This window comes from Branchiostoma lanceolatum, chromosome 1 (genome assembly GCF_035083965.1).
Source record: "Branchiostoma lanceolatum isolate klBraLanc5 chromosome 1, klBraLanc5.hap2, whole genome shotgun sequence".
NCBI lineage: Eukaryota > Metazoa > Chordata > Leptocardii > Amphioxiformes > Branchiostomatidae > Branchiostoma > Branchiostoma lanceolatum.
The window spans coordinates 6,653,357-6,678,450 of record NC_089722.1 but is presented as its reverse complement, the minus strand read 5'-3'; the positions used below and the strand labels follow the sequence as shown (position 1 = coordinate 6,678,450).

Genomic DNA, 25,094 nt, shown 5'->3' with positions numbered 1-25,094 from the left:
TTGGTAGGATAAGCACAACTCCGTCAACATTCTCACGCCCGTGGCTCCAGTGAAATCGTCTGTTTTTCCTTCCCCGTGGAGAGCATAGCAGATAAGACAGGGATCAACAGAACTTCTTCTTCGGTTGGATCCACATGGCAAATTAGAAGACTTCAAATTGAATCTTACGAAGTTATGGTTGCATTCATGGTGGAGACCGCAAACTCTTGGCGCTGACCCAACTGGCATGACCCTAGCGGCGATATCACTCATTTTCCGATTTCGTGACTTTGAGATCATGAAACCTCTGCCAGACCTTTTAATAGCAAAATGATTATACAAAAGTGTATACTTGGTGAACTGGCAGCTAAATATTAATGCATAGTCACCATGACAAAAAACGGCATTGAAAACAACCTTGGTACCTTAAGTAGTTTATAATGATACTGTACAACGTACTTAACGACACTGTATTGGAGTCGCCCTGAACACCGTGAATACGTGCTAAATCAAAAAGGAAAAAAAGAAAATCAAAAAGTCAAAGTATTCCGTCGCACACAGCGTGGTAGAACCACATTTTGACTCATACTGTTGTTGGGCAAATACGTAGAGTATAACGTTATACACATGTACTAAAATAATTTCACAAATTCGGACAGTTCATAAAAGAGTTGTCTTGACTGATTGTACATTACGACAAGATGTTAGTGGACCTGTGAGTGGAGTAAGACTTCCTCTAGGGGTTGCTTTTCTTCCATGTCATGATTTATGCATCAAACGGCGTCTACTGGCTGAAATGTAGCTAGTCGACGGGATGTTTAGTACAACAACACCCACCGCCTGCCTGATCTAATACACTTCCACTGTAAACACCTCTTGGGGGATCTTAGAAGTCCTGACATGTACCCAAAACACAATTTGATGGAATTACGACGAGTGTTTCCTCCATTTACAGAGTGTTTCGGTGACATTTCCTGACTCCGAGTCTCCCTCCTTTACCGCCGAAGTTCACGACCGCGGCGGGCAAACAATGCGCAGGGGTCGACGGGTAATCTAAACAAACATGGCGTCCCGCGAAGAACTCTTGGAGTTTGTTAAAAGATTGAACGAATTGATTAGAGAAGCTGTTTCAAACACCGTCCTTGGAAATACGTCCGCTAATTTACTTTAGGTTCCCATTTAGACATGGAGTAAGGCGTTAGGAATGTCGTTTATGCGTACCTAATTGTTGTTTAGAAGGTAGAGTCCTTCTGCTAGTCCTGTAATGAGCGGAGGGGATTTTCATTATCACGCATTTGAAGGGCATGAGCGCCATTATTATCTGTGTTGCATCATTGGATCTTCTATCATAATAACTGACACAACACCTGCTAGACGGCAATGGGAATTCGTTTTGCAACACGTCAACGTCAAATGCTTTAGTGACATCTACGAATAAACAACGTATCAAGTAATAATTGCGGCTAATGCAATAACACACGTGCGATGACGTTAATGAATCAAATTACATGGGAGCCAAACATCGGTGAATGGAAAATAAAGAATGTTAAGAACGGTATATGATTAGTGTGATGAATGGCAGTAGAAAATGAGAAATATGTGGTGCTTTATGTAGTTCAATGTTCGTACAGCGTCTGTTGGTCGCAGACATTCCTCCGAGATCTTTCAACACAGAGATTAATCAAAACCCCTTGTGTTGGATTTGATTAATACAAAATTCCAGTCATAGTCCATGAAATTATAAGTTGATACTCTTTTACGCTAATCTCACAATCAATATCTTGTTTTGTTCCTGACACTATGACGTAAAAGTTGTATATATTCCAGTTCCAATTTAGGCCCTTGTCGTCTACGTTTCTTGTGGACAAAATCTACCTAAATTCAAACCCGGCGTTGTAACAAGAACCAAGTGTTGTCTGCAATTCTTATCGCTGATCCTTTCAGCGATGTCGCGTTGGAGAGGTATTCTAAATCTGGAGAGAGAACTTTGTAGCTCTAGGAAAGATAAGAAAGAAGGTCGCGTCCTTTTCTGGGAGATATAACGCGGTTGCTCTCTTGCATATGTTGGTTGCGCCAAGGAAAACACGTCTTTTTGTGAAGACAGACATCGCTATCGTGTCCAGAAACTTTCTAGGGACTATATAAACGGCAAAATGTGTCATAAGAACTAATAAGATGTAGAGAAAGTGTAGATTATTTTTGCTTTGCTATCACACAGTTGACACCAGATTGCACTGGGTTCATTCCTTCTCCTGTTGCAGATTATGCGCAACGTTTTTACCGATAAAGCATCAAAGGTCGGGGCGTAAGATTTAGTGATGAATTGTCGTCTTGTCGTTGAGTTTATCTGAGAGAGAAGCCAGACAGTTCGGTTCAACATTGGGGCAAGGTCAACAAGACATTGTGTGCGCAAGGTTACACGTACGTAGGTGTCATGTCAACTGGGTTAAGGAGAAAGACACAGGAAAGAGTGGATAGATAGAGAAAAGAAAGTGGGCAATTGCAGTTGATTCTTTCGTACATATATATGCTTTGATATCCGTAGTTTCTTTCAAACTCTTTTTCCCAAAATCGTCCGAAACGTTGATTTTGGGACTTTGAAATATTGTTTTCAACTTCTTTTCTTAAATACTTGTTTTACACTTTAAAATATGACAAACACGCATTTGGGTTAACTGGTTATCTGGGGTCGAAATCAATCTTTAGGGTTGTTCTCTTTTATTTGACAAATTTGTCCTGCAATGAAAATGTTTACTGTCAATAAACGTTCCCGATGACGAAACGACACAGGAAATACAATCATCTCAGCTCTGTTAGCTATAATAGTGTATAAATCTTGATAAATTTCCCGACACAGGAAATGCTCCGCAAGGAAGATCTAGATTTCCAAGGAAATACCTGTTCGGAAGGAAGCTAGACGGGAGGGACGTCTTAGTAGTTAGGCTGGAATTTAAAGGAAATTCTCGAAAACTCATTTTCCTGTGATAACAGGTGTTTGGAACCTGTCATCACCTTACTAACATTTGAATATGAAAAAAAATCTTTGAGTGGTCAGAATTAAGCTCGCTTAAAAAAAGTACATTTTATGGTAGAAAGAATGTGGATTAAGAAAACAGCTAATCATGTTGCGTAGCTGGAAATGATTAAGCAAAAACCAATGATGCCGAAATTGCGACATAGCGAAGTACTAGTAATTACATTTTGGATTGCCTTGGGAATTATTCAATGATTTTCGATCAATAGCAGCAACAAGACTAAGCATGACAACACAAAAAGCCGGTTTGTAACCATAATTTCTTTCACTATAAGTAAAAAGTATTTGTAGAAATCAGAGAAATTTTGATACATTTATGTTTTGGCCACAGTTAATAACATAACTCTCCAGTGAGGTCATATAATTCAAATTCAATTTACAACGAAGTAACAAGGGAAACATTTCTGCCAAAGAACGTGGACAAATCTATAACAGATCCAATTAAAGACCTTCATTAACATTTGGAGTTGATGAAATAGAGGGAATGGTTATTGGGTGGCCGACTTTATAGACATAATGATCATTAGAAGTCACGATAATGTGAATTTAATGAAGACCCATCAAAGAAATGAAGTGTCCACAGCGCTTTCACGAGTGATGTAATTCATTTCAACGTGTCTGTGGTGAAACGAATTACCCCAATTTAACGATTGTTTCAGATAACACCATACCACAAAAGGATAGGTCTGTAGTTCCATGGATTATCTATAAATAGCACCATCACAAGTGATGATTGGACCAATACAATGCAGTGAAGAGGACCGACCGTAATTCAATTGTCAGTTAGAACCCGAGAGCTATGTGACGGTTAGTCTTGTGCGACAGGTTACACACCATATAAGGAATGTGGGCGTGTAGTTTATACAATTAAAGAAGATACGTCATCTGTACAGCCCATCTCCTTATTTGGAAATGTTGACCCTTTTCGTGACAGGTAATCCAATGGGTTTAGGCGCTCGCGTCAAAGGACATGATAGAAGACTTGAATAGATAGGTGGGTTGTCTGGAACAGTAGCATAGGTGGGGTTAGAGACACAATATCTCATCAATGTTGTAATGAAGTTTATTTTGCCGCCATGGGTACGCTTCATTTGATTGACAGGTCAATAGGACGACTGACACATCATGTCTAATATACTATATAGATTCCAATGTTGCTTCCACGCTATAAACATGACGAAGCAATCTAGAGAGACTATCTTTTATCAGTCATGATACAACTATTCTTAAGATAGAAGGAAATAGTACATGAGTTTCAAACGGAAGTGAAAAGAATCTAACGGACAGGTGGAAAGTAAGAAGTTCCTGAAACGTCGCTCATCCGATCGGAGGTTGATCCGATGGAAACTGGGTTTAAACGAACAAAAGAAAGCAGGATCAACCAGACAAGAAGGAACTGATTTGGAATGTGTGAAATGCTATGAATCAGACTAAAATACGACGATTTCGGCACACTCTCTATAAAGTACAGGTGGCAATGCTACCAAAATTGGAGGAGTTTTGATGATTCTTGGTTTATAATACCATGGGCCAGTTCCGTAAAAATTAATTGGCATCGGGAAGGGAGGGCAACGACAAAGCCTGCAATTACACATCAAAGCTGACAAAAATGTAACATTGACGTAGCAACTGCTGTTATCTTGTCCGAACTGATAGAAAAGGCAAGGAACGTGGCGTATGTTTAAGCCAGGCCACCATGCCAACGCAAATCGTTGGAGATCATGAAAGCTAGCAACTTAAGATGAAATAGTCTCATGCAAGCTATCATGGATCTATTTTGCTATCAAGCGGTTTATCGAGAGGCAATGTGGAGAATCGGTATTCCACGAACAATAGCGAACATTGATACATCGGTAAGATCAAGGACTCATATGAAATGACTCATCGAAATCATTAATCGATTTGCGTAGAAACATCTGACTCATACAACCTTCGCCGTAAAATCTACCACCAGTTGCTTGTGTGCTTTGTGTGATTCATACTCAACCCCGCCACCATGACACAAGTCATAAGTATGATTCTTAATATAGATATGATAAGTCAACTATAAAAGAGTCATACGTTGATCATCTGATATTCATGGAATATGATGAATGTAGAGTAAGTTTCAAGGCTTGGTCGAAGGAACATCTTATAAGTTTTAAGTTATAAGTCTTGTAACTTATAAGTTAGTTGTTCGACTTTTCCTACTGAATTTTTATTGAAAGAAACCTGTTGTCATAGTTGGGGCACACATGAAGAAAGACAGCTGGACACTTGTAACAGCAGCTGTTTTGCACCCAAACAATGGGCACATTTTGTTAAAGTCTAGAGGGAATATTATATTTTTGTTTTTGTCTGGCACCGTGTAAAGATATATTTTTGAAAGGTTAATTTGTTAACTCTATGCAAATTGTGAATAGCGTTGTGAGCGCGCATGAAAACCAGATGTTTCAGAAAGTGTAGTGTACAGGTCATTGGTTGAGACAAGTAGATTCTTGAGTGCAATGCTATGATGTACCTTTTACCTGAACTTTGTATTAAAGTCATTTCCTCTACATTCAGGAAATGTTATCTCTGAATGATCTAACGGTACATAGATGTGTCTGCATATGTCACATAAATAATGGACCACACAGGTGACACACTAACGTATGGGGAATGCCACTGTCACCGTTCTATTGTTCTATGTGTCAACTGCCAGGTAACTCAAGGGGTTCAGGTAGAGTGAATCGTGTCGAGAATCTAATTTTGTCAGGTACTTGGGAAGTTCAGTAGACACTTGTTGTCGGCTGCTGCGATAGATAGAGATGATGCCACGACAAAGTTGAAAATATGTTCTTCTTTGATAATCCAAATAACATTTGAAACAATCTGAAAAGCGCGTCCTTAGATTGTGTTCATGTAATTGTAATTAACCTGTATTTTAATTCTTTTCCATTCGTATTATGTTTCTGTCCATGGTATATTTTTTTGAACTTTTTCTTTTGTTATACTCTTTCGTTTTCTCACGTTATGTTGTACCTTTGTTTGGGATATGTAATAAGAAGATTCTCATATTTTAAGGAAATAAGTTATTCACAAAAAAGTCTTTCGAAATTCCATTTAATGTGTAGGGATAGGAAGCTTGTCGAAAAGCATGACATTCTTTCATAATTCAGTTTTACCCCTTTGTTCTAAAGGTATGAGTTCTTTTGTTCCAAATCACATGACAGGAAAGTTGAGAGATTATCTGCAAAGTGTAGTGTCTAACCCTTCGTTCTTACGTGTAAGGATAGGAAGCTGTATAGACACTTCGTGGAGGTCTCTCTTATAATTACATTATCTGATGGTATTATCCATATGTATGGTATGTAGACAAGGTTAGGTCGAAACTGAATAGAGGACGTACCTCATTTACAAAGGAAAATCAATTCCTTTGGACTCAATAGCCTCGTTTCAAAAGGTTCTAATGGTCTTGTTCTTCTTTCTCTTTTTTTCGTACTCATGTTCGTTAGGGTCTTACCATAACACTATCGATTTCTTACTACACAAATACCCAACAAGGGGAATGAATAAGAAACCCTTACAAGACTAATTTTCATAAGAAAGGACGTGTGAAACTCTGTCTGAAGGGTGTGAAAAGTCTACGAGACAAATTCATGGTGTTACATGAATATTGAGGGTCATTTCTAAGAAAAGATCTCTTTAACATCGCAAGAAAAATAAATAGGAGGCAAAAGAAAGGGTATCAGTTCCAGAACAGTGCACACGATTTGTTGACGTTATCGTTTTGTGTGTCTCGCTGAACAAACGTTGTTGATTCTAGCAATGTCCTTGATTCTAGTGATCTTGGTGACGAGAGACGCACTTGAACAATTTGTTTGTCTAACTCCCGTCGCATGGGATGTCTGTTGTCTGTCTTCTTTTGTAAAACAAGAATACCTCTTTTTTTCAACTTTGTGTGTTTGCCGTAAGAGTCACGTTTTTGAATCTACAACAGTGCATTAATCTATAACATGAGTCAGTTTTTCAGTCATCTTTTGTGAAGTGCCTTCGAACAAACATAAAATCTCCAATACGCATGTATGTTTATATGTATAGAAATGGCCAAGCTAAGATCTTACAAACATAGTTAAGAAGATATGCTAATTACGACATGCCCAGGGGCACAGAGTCACTGACTACCCCTCCCTTACTTCACCTTATCGGTACTTCTCGCCTAGTTGACGGACGATCGTCCGAAAGACAAACAGCACAGAGCTCCCCTATATAAACAACTGTCAGACGCGCTAACTGGCACGGGCGGTACAGAAATGGCACGCCTTTTGCCAGTTTCACTCCCATTCAGTATGACTTCACGTCTTAGATCAATTATTCACGACCCTTGTTTGATTTTGAGGTACACTTGTGTTCTTAGCAATAGATAAACAGAAATGAAGAGCTCTTCTAAGAAATCACTGCCGGTGTTGTGATGATGACTACCGGTGTGGCTGTGTGTATAGATGACACACATACCTCTTAGGGCTGTTTACTTAACTGTTCGGTCAATCTTTGTGTATACAACTCTAAGGGAAGATCTGGAGTACTAGCACACAATTTTCGTAGTTTCTTTTAAACACTATTGATAGTAATGTTTACTTAAGTACTTCAATGTTCGTTTACTAAATACAGCTACCTCAGTAATGCGACCGTGTAAACGTTCAACTATTGTCATATGATATATAAAGTAGACTACAGATACTAGACAGAGAACCATTTCTTTGTAATGTATGCTATCCATGTAATAGTCGTAACTCTTTTGTGAGAAAGATTGGCTGAAATTTCAGCCTAATTCTTGTGATGTATACAATTTTGTTTCAGTCCGTTTGCACGGAATTTGTGGCAAGCATATCCGCGTTGTACACTCTCAAATCTCACATGAAAAACTGGGAGACCAATCAAATAAGGTTTCCCGCCAAACTATAGACTAATTTAGCGAAAGATATTGAAATAAGTCTGGTTTCCATGGCGATGTTCGGTGAGGTGCGCATTATCCAATTTGTCAGGTGGGTATTACCGCGGGGGGATTTATTCGTCTCGCCGCTTTGTTTGTGCGACGTGTTTTCTCCACCTCAAAAAAATGGCGACTCAGACGCCCAATTACCGAAATTTTACCAACTGAGAAGAAGATTGTGGTCACTTGTTTTCTTTCAGGGTTTTCCAGACAGAAAAATGACCCTTTGAAGCCCACTGACCATGGCTAACGTAGACAGAAATTAGAGGGCAACAAATTGTACGATAAACGAAAGTGGGAACCCACGAAAAGAAAATACCACTACATAGAAACAAAATCATTTTTCCCAAACTCCTTGACAGTCGGATCTTGAGTTTTTCAAGATGATCATTAGTAGATACCACACATATACGACTAAATCTCAGTAAACAGTGCCCAGGGCAGTTCAAGTTCAAAATTTGGATATATTTTCTCGTCCTGTCTCCCCTAAAATCCCTACCTAATCCACCAAGGTCAAAGCTACATGAGAATCTAGTGGAAACTCTGGAAAGTAGGGCATGTGTGTTCCGTCTGTCAACGGTTGCATCTCAGTGTAATGACCAGAAAGGCGACAACGACAGACAAGATTACATATAAGGTTCAAGTTTAATGCAGTAAATCCTGGATTAGGATATAAATGAAGGACATCACTCAAGACAAGACGGTCTCAACATAGACCGGCGAATTCTCAGATAAAAACGGGTGGATTTAAAGCGAAGGCGATACGATGGTTTGAATGCCGGAGGGCCTTTTCTGTGTGTGTGGCTTCTTTTTGTAAAATTCCGATCTTAAATAGTCTGCGACCTTAGCCTCAAATCCCACGCTCGTAAATAGGAGTATGGCATGTACGCTAGAAAATGACCCACGAAACTCTTCCAGAAGTCTTGGTTTTGAGGCTATTCATGGTTACCTATGGTGCCTAACGTAAGCTGAACAAGACTGGCACCCGGGCCACGATATCAAAACAGATGGTTAGTGAGTCTCCTCGCCTTGTCAAACAGTGAGTCCAACCAAGTGTACTGGGGTCGAGGCTACCACAGATGGAGTCTATATTAGCAGGAGACAGTAAACAAGCAACAACAAACACTGCCTTCCCTGAAGGAGGCAAAATCAGAAACCGAGCACAGGAAAACGGGACTCAGGTTTCGAACAAAAACGTCGTTTGACACTGTCCGTAGAAAGATTCGAACCACCCAACATATGGGGCGCCTCAAACACTTACTGAAGCGTCCAGACTATACAGTAATTTCCTAGAGACTAGCAGGACGGACCCGACGTTCTTACAACAACATTGACTTGACAAGTTGACAGGACTTTGACGTTTGCTGGGAGTGCGAAGCGGTGGGCGAGGCCACACGGTACGATAACGAACACGAATTGTTTACCCTATCATCTATAGTACGAGGCAACTCGACCTTGTACAAACAGCTAAAACCGTCGTTGCGGACTGCAAAGACGCTTTAGAACTCCATGACGAGTATAACAGACCCTACATACAAGTCCATCGGCTATGACATTCCGCATGAGCATGTTACAGAACAGTTGAAATTTGCGTGCACATAGGACAATGCTTCAAGCTCTTGGTCCATTTAGAAACATATGCGGTGCGTATAAACTATGCTTCACCGTGCTGTACTGTTGTTATAACCTACATCTCCTCCTACACCGAAAAAAATAACACTACAGCCGGGCAGCTGAGTACTTGAGGCCTGTCTCTTTAAAACAACAGAACACAAAGCCGCTGTTGACTCTGCCACCGGTTAGAAACAACGCCCGGGTTGTGGCACACAGTCACGGGCTCTTGGCGCTCAATGGACTCACCTGGTAGCAGGAAAGGTGAGCCGCCGTCCTTTCTTCTGTGCCTCATCGCTGCTGTCACCCGTAATCGCCTGTCGTCCGACGAAACCCGAGCTCCGATGCGACGTCTTGGGAATTTCACGCTTGTTCTGGGTCAACTAGGGGACGACCTGGAACGAAATTTGGAAGAACACTTAGCGATCGTACTACAGACAAACTCACCCGTGGAATAATTGAACCCCGGGTTGTTTATAAACCATGTAGTCTTGTTTCTACACCTACATCTACGCGTGCGAGAGTGGTAGCGCTGCCTTCTGCTGAAATCGCGTGTGGGTAGTAGTTCCACACTACTACACTTTTAGGTTTATGAAAATGAGGAACATTTTCAGAGATTGCGTCTGAAATGTCGTTACCTGTTCATTTGCTATGTGAAACTGAAAACCTGAACAAAGCGTCACGCTGTGAAGTTCACGGTCACTGCTTACAAGTGAATCGTTCTACAGATGTTTCCTGACTGTTGGAAAACGATTTAACCGTATCGTTCCTAGCTGAAAAGGTTTTAGACTAGATGCTAGGCTGTGAAGTAGCGTGGGTGAGATTCCACCAGGAAATGCTCAAGTAATTATAGGGCCAAGAACATTTAAAATGTTGTTGATTGTTTATGTCACATGGAGGATGTATAAACAATATCGCTGATATAGGTCAGACGGAAAATGAGGGAGGGGGGCATAACAAATCCTCTCTACTTCATAAGCTAAGAGCTAGGAAAGAGAATCGGTTCGAAGTATGCAGCTAAATAGACCGTTGATTCCAGCAGAGGAGAATTTGACTGACGTGACCATATATGTACAGTGTGTGTGTTGGAAATACCGAAGTCTGGTGAAAATCATGACCTAAAAATCTCGAATTGAACACCAAGATTTGGGGTCTGGCGGAAAACTTGAAGTGAAATATCACAGGTGTTTCCTTACCTGTCATCGTCATTTTTCTCTCAGAGGCCTTCAGTACTTAGCGAGGAACGCAACAGTCACAGAGTACTACTAGTACAGTATTCCTCGTATAGTGTACTATGTACAATGTACCTGCATCTATGCATACGTTAACATTTTGTAAAGAAATACGCCTAATTTTGTTGTTACTACTGTCGGCGCTGGGCTAATAAATTTACAGGAAATTTTTTTCATTTATCACAATATAGCACATAAAACGGTCCTCTTTGCTACCCAAGCCTACCCTTGTCGTTTCCATTAATTTCAATTTAGTTTATTAAGTTCCCAGGACGGATAAAAAGGAAAATGTCACGGGTACTGGGATGGGAATTGCATATGATTTATAGTAGATGAATACATAACAGGTTATATAGGGTACTTCCCAAAATATGATAGAGACAGTCACAGAGACTACGAATAATTTGGTTGTCTCTCTCGACGACCGTAACAGTAACATACCACGGGATATTGTAGGTTATACTAAGCCGTATCACTACGCATCCTGCTCTGTTTTCGCTCTATGGCGTCTCCCTAAATCCTTATCTCTCGCTAGCTGACGATCCATAGCCTATAAATGTCACTGGCAGGCGGCAAGACAAAACCCAGATGACTGGGATGAAAAATATATTGGGGCTTCGGAAGGGAAGGGGTACTGAGGGAGGGTACCCATGGGGGGGGGGGGGGGCGTAAGGTTTTACGATTCTAGTTTAGAGATAAACGTTTTACCTGTATAGTTGAATAGTTGATATGAAACGTAAAGAAGAAATGGTATAAACGATGATAAAGTGGCTAAGTGGAACACCTGGGGTCCATAAAGACTACTACTAGTAGTACTAGCGCTGCCGACCCCTGCTTGTACTCGACATGTATGTTACAAATTAGCGTTACGTTCACTACAGCAGAAAGCTGACCTACCTGTCAAGCAAAAACTGTTAAAGGAAGCGACGCTAAAACCTCAGGTTTGGGCCCAGGTGGCAAGAGGAGAACATGAAAAACCGAGCGATACTCAAGAAGACTTGCCGTTCCCCGAGTAGTAGTATCCCCTTACGTTACGCCACACTACTTCAAATGCTCGCTCGCGTAAAACCACGCGGCGTAGGGCTCTGTCGGGACTGCTCGGAGCCAAGGCTTCGGATTTAAACCTGCGGTATACCTGTCATCGTGAGGAAACATCATCCGGGTTCAATGGTAGTGGGTAAGGTAGGGGCGTACGTTACTTACCGGCGGTGCTCTACACACAGGACTACAAGGGGCAAGGGTGAGCGCTCCAAATGGAAGAGAGATTTAGAAATGCCATCCAGTGTCAGAGATAATGGACCTAGGCTGGAAGGAAAAGGGACCCGGTTTGTGTGCGGGGAGGGGGGCAGACGGGTCGACTTTGCGTTTATCCTCAAAATGTCCCGCTCACACACAAAATTCAAACAACGCCAATAAATTTATCCCTGTGTAAGGGCATGGAGTGTTTGTAAAGACCTCCTCTCCCCCACTTTGCAAATTAGCGCCGGGAAACAGAAGGCGTTTGGTTTCCTTCTCATGTGACTGAGCATTCCTGCGATTGGTTTGTGTTTTCGCGGAGGAAATATTTGTAGCAAACGGTTAGTGGAAAAACGGGTCCACCTCAACCAACAGGCAAACAGGTTTGTGTATATTTTGAAGCGGAGTGAACAGTATGGGTCATTGTCTTTATGGCCACATGTGATTCTGCTTTTTTCTCGAGGAATGCAAACGAGGGAAAGAAATGTGGCATATGCCAACTAGGTAAACTCTCCTGCTGTGAGATCTTTTCCAATTCAAGAAATGTAAATTGTAATTACTTCGGATTTAGGATTATTAGTTTGCGCTGAACAACTCACAGACACACAATAAAACAATACGGTCGAGATTTAGTACAATTCTATGATTTTGGGCTCATCGTATACTCGTATGTTTGAAAAACACGCAGCCTTGAAAAAACTCGAGACTCCCAGCAGGTGAGCAGACTGAATATTGGACACGACTCGCAGCAGAAATTACCGCTTTTGTGTATTTGCAATAAGTCTAGCCTCGCCAACCCCCCGACAGGCTGCCATAATATACAGTAATTGGTCACTTCTGCCTTGCAACAATCGGAAGTTTACATGGTTCACGGTCTTCGTGTTAGGCCGTGTAGAAAAAAAATAACCGTGCCTTCTGTTACACGTGCCCCTAGGGCATACCCGAACTGAAAAATATGGCGTCCCACACAGGTAACGCAGTGTCGTCCTTATGTTGTCGCTCCAAAGAAATTTGCAAAGAAAAGCCGCCTAGTTTGTCTTCAATGAATATGGAAAGTGCCTCCCTCCCGCTCTGCCATTCGAAGTTCTTTCAATTTGCCCCTCTTCAGGGGTGCAGGGCTCTCGTTGTTGGCGCAAATTTTCATGACAAAGGTGGCTTCTCTCTGTAAAGGTGACCCCTATTGTACCACTCTGACCCGGTCGTGTCTTCCCGGGACGGTTGACAAAATTGGCTGCATGGACGAACAGTCCCAAGCAGCGTGTGTACCGACGCTCTCTTGAAAAGGGATCTCGGCGAAAGCCGCTCCAAAATAAACAGCCCCACAGCACTAAACCGAGCATCGCCCCGTCAACAACCGACAGCTTCCGACAGTTCGGGTAATGTAATTCTCCGTGACCAGTAAAACGTTACAAAGCCACTTGGGCTTTCAAAAAAACACACTCCCAAGTAATTGTTACCTAGCTGTACATCGGCTACGGCGCTGCAGTCACCCACCTGGTTTAGAAAGTGTCTTTCCGCGTCCTTTCCTGACAGGAGATGTAGCTTGTCCTCCACAAAGTATGAAAATGAAGAAAAATCCAAGCGCTGGTGGTTTAAAGGTAACGTCCGAAGCGGACAGTTCGACCGTCGTGGAATGTAGGGAAGAGTGGGGCGTGTGAATGAAGCCAGAACCCGTCAGACAACTCGGCGAGGGTCGGACGGGGTCGGAGCGGCTTTCGTGCCGTGACGTCGGCTAATCGGCCCTCATTTGCATACTTCGTTGACGACCATTTATGGCAATCGATAATAGGCTGGTCCAACAGTCATCCCCCGAGGGTTTAAAAGGGGATATTATGTGATACAATTTCGTCAAGACGTTTGAAATCCAGACTTATTCTTTATCGAGAGGATGGGTCTAGAGAGGTCTAGAGAACTGTCTGTGGTAAGACAGAACATAAGAAGTTCGTAAGACTTAAAAAACTAAAGGCATTTCTTCGTCATTGAGAGAATTTAGAATATATCGATGTCTTGTTAGAGTTTAGACGTTTTTCTAAGTTTAAACGAAGACTTAAGATGACTTCGCAGATAATTTCTGAAAACTAAAAAAATCAGATACAACTTTCGAAACGTGGTTCTAGGAAAAATAAAGGTTTCATGGAATACCCAACACACACCCTCATATCTTATTATATATCACGTCACGTGTTACTCATCCTTTTGTCCATACGCCTCCGCTTGTACATGGGTGGGGACCATAGACTGTCCTGAACACGCTTTGCCGAGACCGTTTAATTATTCATATCAAAACACCCACATATAAGACGATTCCGTGCTATTTTTTCCACACGGCATCCTCTGATCCGATGACATCACACGATTCAATAAGGACTTTAAAACGGACACCACCTGTTACGATTTGTACTAGTAGTTCATCATGGAGAGGAAATACTAGATATTACGACATTCTTCGCAGTGTTGACCAGGAAAAACGTCAGTATAGCCTTGCGGAACACCGCAAATTACAGGAAAGATGTTACATCAGACGAAAATTTTGGAGAAACTCACGTTCGAACTATTTACTATCAGCAAGTAAGCGGATTTTGGGTTCAGAAATCTGAGCTGTAATACCTTCTTAATTGGTTGTACTCCCTCTAGAATAAACTCAGTACAAAAGCCATATCCTTAGCGATGAACTGTCACAAAAAATAGGAGTAAATACCAAACCATAAAACTAAGGTGTTTTCCTGTTTAGTGTTTTAGTCCAAGAAATGGCTTGCGTTTACCTTTCTTCCTTTGACAACTGTTGTTCTTGTGTTATTTGTGGTAATGACCTAATGGTGGTACCAGTAACGAACACATCCCTACATAACTCTGAAATGGCCCGGTGTTTTTGTAATAACAAACCGCAAAGATACGATCTAGTAGCGACCAAGTTTCACCCGAACCTGTGACGGCTCATGGGCAGTAGGCCTCAGCTCCGCGGACTCAAAACAATAGCGAGTTTGTCTTCCCCGCTGAGCAGTTGCGTAAGACATCCTACCCCATAGTTATGCAAATACTCCCGACGCCCCCCCCCCCGTCGTCCAATGTGAGACAGCCGCTCGGAGGAGCGAGGAATTCGCTTGGCGCCTGCGGCGCCATGGGGCGCCCTTCGGGCGCCCACCTACGAGCGCCCTTCGGGCGCACTTCGGGCGAGGTCGGCTTTCGGGTAAGTTCGGGATCCGCCCAGCCTATCACCCGATACCCCGGTATATATTCGGTATATATATAGACTCTCCTTCCGAGGCCTACAGCCTATGGACGGCTGCGACTCTTCGGTCATTAGGCGGGCTCTGTCCGCTTTGGAATTCTCAACTCTCGGCGGGCAGAGACTCTCGCAGAAAGGAAAGCTCTCAGACTTTTTTGTTGTTGGAAGGAAGCAAGTTATTATAGGGTACAAACGCGGTGAAGGGCGGGTATTCTTTAGCGAGGGGGCCCGACACAAAAGCGCTTGAGGCGCAGCGAGCTTTGCCATCTGGGCGACTTGCTGTGTTGTTGTGCTCCGGGGCAAGTTGGACTAGTTGTGTCACCTCGACTCAGCACGGGCACTTTATAATGCACTCAAATGACTCAATTACACGAGTAAGCTAAAAACAAGTCCACAGAGGGGCGAGGAGGACATGGAACAACTGCGTTTCTGTTCCAGATTTGGGTCTGTGTGGGTGTGTGTTGGAGGGGTGGGGGTAGCTCAAAGTTTTATCGGAATAACACAGTTAAAAATCTACATTGAACTTGACGAGAACGAGAAAAATGAACGAGACAACAATTACATATAAGAGCTGGATTGTTATGCTAGTTATCAGTGCGCGCAGGCAAAAGTGTACGAACATATCCAAACAAGCCAGGTGGCTCAAAGTTTTACTGGAATAAGACAAGGACAGTGAAAAATGTACATTGAACTTGACTCTCGTAAGCGAACGAGAAAAATGAACGAGAGAATAATTACATATAGGAACTGGATTGTTATGCTAGTTATCAGTACTCTTAGGTAAAGGTATACGGACAGATCCAAACAGACCAGGTACCGAGGTTACGGTAAAACAAAATCTGCTATGTTTCAAGTTCAGATTGATTGACAAAACTAAAATATCCGATACGGATTTCTTTCCAATAATCTTCATTCAAATGCAATAGAGGTCCGCTCACTTCACGTATCCAAAGAGGTGTGTTTGTCACCGACGACACTAGCAAAGTAAGAGAGCTTCAGACAACTACTCCAAAATTGATTATCTAGTGCTTTGATTTTGTCGTGGACAGATATACCGACAAATTTAGTAATTCATCTACCACATCTCATATGCAAAATGTCTCTAATGCACCTCGAATTGTTGCTATGGACTAAATAGGAAGCCATCCATTTTACTATATCTATATTAATCCGTAAGGATGACTTATGATAGAAGGCGGTTTCACTGATGTGTCCTGAGCGGTCGTTATCTGCCGTGTAGCAGGCCGTTTCGGGTGATGTACTTATCTGTTGTGTTACCGGTGGGACACCCGCCTGTTTCACTACCTTAATAACGTCCAACGATCGCATCATGGTGCTCATCATCACCACTAAACCCCCTTAATACCTCAGTACTATAGATAACTCTCTATCCAACACAAAAGAAGCTGAACGGAGATAGAACGGCACAGAATGAAATATCACATAATTCCGCCGCTACAAAGGGGTCTAAATTGAGTCGTTGGTTGTGAGGTCGGCGGGTTTTGTCATAAATTCTGATTCTGTACAAGCACTCAAAAGGGCACAGCGATGCTCTAAGCTAGGCAATTATGCTGGAATGGGTGTCTTATGCTTGTTAGACGGGCGATACCACTTCGTGAGGCTCGTGGGGGGCTTTTTAGAGATGCTTATTTACTACTCGTCGCTGATTGGCTGATCGGGAAATGGATTATGGTTACCTCTAATGTACAGAAAAAAGGACTACAGTTATTGTTTTATGAGTGTATTGGCTACGCGCATGGAAATATTTTCTACCAGTTTGTGAACCCTGCATTGCATATTGATATTTCTAAGCCAATCTCACAGAGCCTGGTAGATCCTAAATCGTACTGAGAGACTGGATCTCCAGACTATAAACCCCACTTCCTTTGCATCTGTCTAAAAAAACCGTCCACTTCCTGAAAGGATGACTCCTCCCTTCCGACTATCCTGGGGACGATTTAATGCCATAACACGGTTTTATTGCAGTACGCATTGGGTGGGGGTTTTCTTGTTTCATCTTGCCGCTTGTTTTATATGCGTTGTTTGCTCAGACGAACGGTTGGTGTCCAATAAACGTAGAGAAAACAAAAACAAATTGTAAAGAAAAATCCTGTCCCCGTTTACTATAATCTTCAAATTCGATGGGAATCTACGAGTATTTACTTTTATCTCTAGTCCACTTTTTCTTTGTCAAAGTTTAAACGCACATCGCTAGTTTGCCAGTACATCTACTAGCTATTACTATTTACTGGGGTGATCTGCATTTTTCATTGGTTGGAATTATGAGGCGTAATCTTTTGAAAGTAACGCTAATGTATCACATCGACCATCGTTATGATGATGAAATGTGCGATTAAGGAGGTAGGCTGTCTCAAGAGACTTGTAATGTAAATTTATGTTGATACATGTATCTAATCTATACAGCGTAATAAGCCAAAGGAACTATGGCACACATGTATATGCAAGAAGTAAACTTACACAAAAGTTAACTTTCACGGAAAAAGGCGTGCACACAAAACAAAACATTTTCCTCCAAACTTTGCATCTATCTTATACAAGTGACGTGAAAGAAATTGTGCGAACGTTCAGGTTAATAGAAGGGTTTCTTTTCAAGTCATTTTGTGTCAGGAAAGAGTGATCCCCCAGTAACCCAGTCATCGCTTGCACCATTGCATCGCTCCCTTCCGTGACGGTAGGTTAGCGGTGAGGTTGCGCTTACAAGCCCCAAGTCATAAATCAACAACGGCTACTACACACCAAGGCATTCAGTAACGGTATACTTGAAAACAAGTTCTTATATTCATGTCACGAACGGGGTGCATATAAACGGTACACGTTAGTTAGCGATGCATGTCATGGGTGGGGAGGGGGGCGCTGTGGAAGGTGTGTAAGTACTAGTAGATGAAATGTGCACGCGAGTATGCACGAAATGTAGAGTACGGTTGAGGATATATCGGAAGCTGGCGTAAAATTCATAGATACAGCGTCTTATCAAGTAGATGACTTGAGTATATACAATAAAAATGTGCGTGATACTATTGTCTTTCTGATTTGTAAAGAGCGTTTTCTGTCCTAGCCTTGGGCCCTCTAGACTAGAGCCGAACCGCATAGCGTAGCTGACAAGCGTAGCCAGTTGGGTGAGGGTAATGGATGATGGTATGTAACGTAGATGGGGAGATAGAGAACAACAGTGAAGATACCTGCTTTGTAGTCAGCAAAAACTGTCCGAATGACAGCGGTGTCCAGGAACGTCCACTGACAACAAACAAAAGACTCTGAGGTGTAAGTCCAGGAATGGTAAGTCCAGCTCGCGCTCCGGACGTCCGGCTTGAAGCAGTGTCCAGAGAAAAGTGACCACTGGTCCCAGCGGTGATCAGTCTTTAGTCCTGGTCAGTGGAAACCCCAGGGGGCCCGAATCTATCACAATCAAAACTACAGGTCTCGAAGACACGAGGTACTAGTAGTCCTACACAACCAGTGCGCCGCAGCTGGTACGAGTCTGCTAGTCCGGCCGCCTTCTGCGAGGCAAAGACTCGGTAATAGTTCGCGGTCTCCATTCTAATTGGCAGGTGTTTTGTGTAGGGGTGACCCGCGAACCCGGCACAGTCAGTTCCATTTTTCATGCGTTTATTCTTTCCGCAAATGAGCTTTTCGACATTTAGGGGTGGCTTTGGAGGACGGAGCCAATAGTCGGGGGGAAAGAAAGGTTTACCCGCGGTGTGGGTGTTCCATAACAACCCGGCATGTCAGTTTTGTCAGAGAGCTTCAGTAGTGTGTCGGACATATTGTTGCGAGTATGTCCAATATTGTATGCGGTTCTGGGTGATCATTACGGAAGTATTGTGCACAAGAGCCGCCCTTAAATCAGGGAGTGGTCAGTGTGTCCAGCCGGTATTGTGTCCGGGGGAGTTTGTTCATGTGTCCAGAGATGTTGATATTGTGTAGGGTGGCCACGGAACGACCGTGACTAGGGAGCATCTAACGCGACCGCTTCGCTTCAAAGCGCCGCCCTAGGATCAAAAGGACCAAAGTCATATTATTCCATTACGTTTTCCCAGACAAAGGGGTCCTGGAAATCGAGAATTTATTGAAAGGAGACTTCCAGATATTTCTTATAGATGGAGAAATAATCAGTAAGCACAGTTTGAGAGGGCAGATGTTGAGAAAAAGAGAAAATAGAAATTTTATTAACTCCCGTTCCGTGAAATGTAACGTAACGTTTTGCAAGTTTTTCTCACTAGTCCATCTGGCTCAAAACTTTCGGTTAAAACAGACAGCTGCGTTTAGAGCTAAAATCTGTTGCTTCATTTTGAGTACAATTTAAAACTAGTATGATTTTACATCTGGAAAGTTCAATTTGTTTATAACGTTATGTCAATGTTTACGAAAAATGTTTCCTTTTCAGATCTTTTGAAGAAAAAAAATGGCAAATTGATAATGTAGTTGTGACTCGAGGTTTCTCCGCCATATTCAACGGTTTCAAAGTACTGAAAAAAGGTTATTTCAAAAGATGCATTCGAAACGCCTACGCAACAAATGGATTTCCTGACCAGAAACACCCCTCCCTAAAACCACTCTCTTATAAATCACGGTTTGTTTACGGTTCCTTGTTTACTATTTACTTTGGAATTCGAATCCAACAACGATGTTTTGAACTCCGTATGGGTGGCGAGAGTTCTGAGGAGGAGCGGCGCCTCGGGGTGTTTCGGCTGTTTTCGGTCATTTTCGGACGTCGTCGGACCGTGAACTTCGCCAGCTGGCGTGGGTCACGAAGGCGTGGGGGGAGGGGGGGGGGGGGGGGGTCATCAACCGTGGAATTCCGAGCGAGCGAAAGGGACGAAACAAAGTCAGCGCGCTTTCATCAACTGTTTATGATATAGGGACTAGAATTCCTCAAGCGTCCCCATGTGGAATGTTGAATGATTAAAGATCACGACGTATTTACGAATGCAATTTCAGAGATTCCAGAGGCCTGTGTTATAGTGGACACCTGTATAGTGACTCGGATTAGGGACTGGCCAGTAATAATTATGTAATTGTGAGAAAGTATTTTGGTGAAATTCTTCCTTTTCATATCCATATTCCTTTTGTTGTCATATGTTCCAACAATCTGTATAGATTGTCAACACCATTTTCCCATTGTGATTGTACCAGCACTACTACATATGTTGGGACCGTCAACCCTCACATATTGTACACACACAAAACATATATAAGATAATATAAGAATGCATAGAATTCGTGCTTTTAAGACAAACGTTGATTTTGTGCCTTTGACACCCCTTGATTCACTCGCAGGCTTTAGGTAATCCGTACAAATCCTTACATTCTGCAGCGCCAAACTTTCCACAGCAAATAGGACAAAACTTCTGCGACCTGTCCCACTCACAACTCAGTAAAACCTTCTGTTATTCCAAAACTCAAATCGCAACCAAAACAGAAAATTTAATTCTCAGGGGACAACCAAGCCCTTACAAGCAATCACAAACTTGAGTACTTTAATGGCCATTTTGTGACAATTTGCGCGAACACTCATCTTTGTATGAGTACTTTGACATGTCAATAACAAGATATTATCAAAAGATTGATGGTTCAGTTAAAAGGTGTTTTATTCCGATGTTTATGAAATTAATAACATGGTCTTCTGATGAGAAAGGCTTCTGATTGGCATTGTAAATGGATTGCATCACCTCTCTTTAGATGGAAATGTAATTTTTGGCTGATAACAAAGACGACGAAGCTCGTTAGAGAAAATATTATATAATGAAATGTCGTTGATGGCGTCGCATTTATTTTCATGCTGCAATTCTAAATCTTACATTATATTCATTAAGTAACCATTCTTCAACGTTTGAAGAATTAGTATGTTAGATTATAAGTATCATTTCATGAATAGATCGCTCCATCATTCACAATGTGTACTAATGCATAGCAGTATAACTCTGAAATGAATCAAAGCAATTTTTGTGCTTTGTTATCCAAACCATTATTTCGTCTTTGCCTAATTTCGTATATTTAATTGGATATTAGAAGTACAGTAGATAAGATAGATGTTAGTTGCAAAATACTATTTTTGAAGTTTCAGTAGAATATTAGTAGGAAATAAGGCTTTGGTACAAACTCGAGTCATTGTGGAAAGATTGAGAAAGAAGTTCAACATTATCATCCAACCCAACTAAACCATGTCTATTTTAGTACTGCCGCCTGTATACCCAACATATGATGTACAATAGTCACCATAGACCCTTATCACGGATCCCATTGCATGATGGGAGAACGGGGCACTATGGGTAACGCAGTGACAAATCTTGACCAGACTGGACTGCGTTACCCATAGTGCCACGTTTTCCCAGCAGGCAATGGGATAGGACAAAAGCTCTATGATTGTTCGAGATTTCGGCTGACACACTTACCCACTCAGCCCTGTTCAATGAGCCGATGCGTCTGGTTCGAAAAATGAGTACCAGCCTCCGCTCTTGGGAAAACTAACACCCAACACAAAACAAAACCCAATTAAGATTTAATTGAAACTTGCACACACGTACCTAATAAAGGAAGGGGAAGGATGAATACTTAGAAATATCAGCATATCGACCCGTCACTGGTAGAGAAATGTTGTGTCGGTTTGTGAGATATCTTAACAGTAGTTTCTTTGTGGAATTCTATAGATGTGCATTACATGTATAATGTATATACATAGCATTGTATGGATATCTACTGTATAAGTACATGTACATAGAATCGTTGTTTTCTTACAGTCTTTCGCGTATATGCTAGACTGAAATTAAGCTAAGCCCCAATGATACAAATATGGTATTTGCACCCGCGTGACTAAGGAGGGCTATGACGTAGTGTCCGCCATGTTGAATGGTTCAACCTGAAAGTCACAATGCAAAGTCACAACGTATATTATATGTAACCTAAGTCATGTGAAAACACATTATACTCAAAACATTGTATAGGTTTGATTATTTCAGGTTCAACCGAGAGGTTTTTTCATTTTGTTGAATCAACCAACAAGAATTAGCAGCTGTGACGTCACGTGCCAAGTTCTTTTTTTTCATGACACAGCGCGGACAACCATTCATGGAACCGCACATTCCTCCGCAGACTTTGTTTGAACTACTCAGTTTCTGGCAAGCCGGTTATCTCGGGATAAGTTGAAGTGCGCGGCAGATTACGGGCTGTTCGCGGAAGCTGGTGGGTTGTTGTGTCTGCAGGGCGCGGGTATAATAGCCTGGGTTTGTGTTCGCACTTGGCTCTCCGGGAGACTCACACCACCGCGACTGTTACAACCAAGGTCAGGTTTCACCGATTAGCAAGGTACACGGCGCCTGGGCTCCGGTGCCTGGGGAATCCCTGTTAGCCTCCAAATCAGCCTCCAGTGGAGGGTCAGGTTACATTAGCCTAGAAATTCAGCAATATAGTGGAAGGATAAGTTTGTATTAGCCTCGTAAATTAGACTGGTGGAAGGTCAAGTTTATTTGGTGAGAAGAAAAGAAAAGAACGAGCGTTTGGTTCATGTTGAAGATTTTTCAGATTTCTATGAATTACAGTAGTATGAAATGATCTAAAACTACGGACTAGTTTGAAACGGCTAACTCGGAGTCTGGAATTCGAGACTTAAGATATAAAGACACACACACACACTCTCACACAAATGCCTCAATATTTTCAGCGCCCCATACTTTTTGACTCTCCATTTTTCCAGGCTACCGAACAAACAGTCGCTCGGGGGTGATGTTTGACGGTATCGATGGCCCGACTAACCTACACGTGTTTTTCATCTGAGGTCAGACCAAGAATTAACTTTGCCCGCGGGTCACATGTTACAGGATCTTTGGTTAGTTAGGAGAGTAACATCTAGTCTACCGGGTTACAGATGGCACGGAAAATTGGCGGAATTCGCTTTCTGGGTGGCTAAACTTCAGGCAATGGATAGATCTAGACTTGCTGGCATGGCCTAGTTCAAGTAGTTGTAGTTGCACTCCATGTTTACCTGAATGTATATGCAAAGTTTTGGGCCGTTTAGACCTATTCTGGGTAGCATGGAGCAAGTATGATATACTTTTGCCGTCGCTTTGGATGATATCTATGAGGGTCTGCATGCCCTTTTTCGTGAAGCGTTACGAGCGATTTTAATTCACCGTTAATCGTTACCGGCCGCCCTGAATTTTCCGTTAAGCGTTTTCGGTATATTAATCGTGAAGCGTTACTGGTCGTTTTAATTCCTCGTTAAGCGTTATTTTTCATCCTGAATTCAACGTTAAGCGTTATTGAGTAATTCCTCGTTATGCAGGAAAAAGCATTTCAGGATCTTTCACGGCTCCAGCGAAAATATGTCGGTAGGGCGCCCCCAGCCCCCCACAAAATTTCAAGCTGAAACACTTCTATTTTTCACTCTACTAGCAAAGTTTTCTCCTCAAAATTCAGGAAATTAAGCGCTTCGCGGTTCCCCCGGGTGGATGCCGGGTCTCCGTCGAAAAATATTGTCAGGAGGGCGTCGACCCCCAAAACTGAATCGTCTGTATTTTTTCACAATTATTAAACTTAACTTACAATACCAGTAATATTTGCCCATCGAAATGCAAGAAATAACATTTCAGGGTGTCAAGAATTTTCCCCGGGAGCATGTCGCAGCTCCGGCGAGGTCTGGAGGGCGTGACGCCCCTCAAAAAATCAAGCTGAAACTCTTCTGTATTTTTTTTTCAAATAGAGATGTCATAAAACTTAGCTTACTCTTCAGCAAAATTCCCCCTCAGAATGCAGGAAAAAGCGTTTCAGAGGGTCAAGATTTCAAAATTTTCGTTGGGCCTTCGGCGCTCGTCATCGTGATCATGAACATTTCGTCCCACCAATACGAAATTTCCTGTCGTCGCCGAATTTAAAGGGTTCAGAGCAGGCGTGCGAGAATGGCATAGCGTAATAGGTCTCTAACCACAAGATCAGGTCGACTAGTGACAAAAAAACGTCGTCTTCAGGGGTATCTCATGGTCTAAAAATGCTGAATTCACCGTTAAGCGTTATCGGCTGGCCTGAATTTACCGTTAAGCGTTGCCAGGACCCCCCCATGCAGACCCTCATCTATAGTATCTATAGAAGCATGCCATGAGCAAATAAGGTAAAATTGGCTTTAATTCAGGGATTTGATTTACAAATCTACAGAGAATATTTTGCTAAGTATCAAACGAAGTACGCTCTCACGACGAGGAGTTGTGGAAAAAATATAATCTGAATTCTTCATATAAATGTGATCGAAAAAGTAGTGAAAGTTGATACTGAAATATCGTCCTGTATTTCACTTGCCTTCCAGTGCTTGTCTCTTGACGGCGGACGGAACCATACTGAGAGGATACAGGGGTGTTGACAGATCCCCGCTGGAGACAATTTGCTTTCATAATCCGCAACAGACGGAGTCTTTCTCCTGACCCAGATAAAAACATTGTTTCCATCAGCATGATCAGGCTATGCTAGGATTGGACACTGTTTACACTAACCAGGGCTCGTATTGGATCTTTTCGCAATCTTTATAAAGTGACATGAAAGAAAAAGAAATTCGGGGCATTCGTCGTATGATGTTTCTTTTTGTCGTTGGATTTTTGGCGAGACTACGACACGACCGGACCGGCGACAAGGTTGCGACAAGCTCTTCCGTCGCAAGACAGCTGAATGTCCACACTTTGTTGTCGTAGACCTGTCGTAGTCCTATCGTATGACAATTGTGACAGGACCTGTACGACATGTACAAAACCGAATCGTCCCCTCTCTTTTCCTAAGTAAAGACATGAGAGTGTAGCGATTTCTACAATGAAGAAGCTTTTG

At 42.2% G+C, this 25,094-nt stretch overlaps 1 protein-coding gene across 1 annotated transcript in view; it reads right to left on the bottom strand.

Annotated features, from left to right (window-relative positions):
* Positions 1 to 13,735, bottom strand: part of LOC136431602 (uncharacterized) — a 30,674-nt gene extending 16,939 nt beyond the window's left edge. The window contains exons 1-2 of the mRNA XM_066422953.1: positions 13,541 to 13,735; positions 9,828 to 9,973 (exon numbers count right to left, since the gene is read on the bottom strand). Of these exons, the coding sequence (XP_066279050.1) occupies positions 9,828 to 9,873 (46 nt within the window). The 5' untranslated portion in view covers positions 9,874 to 9,973; positions 13,541 to 13,735. The remainder of the gene's footprint in view (positions 1 to 9,827; positions 9,974 to 13,540) is intronic.
* Between the last annotated feature and the right edge of the window lie 11,359 nt (positions 13,736 to 25,094).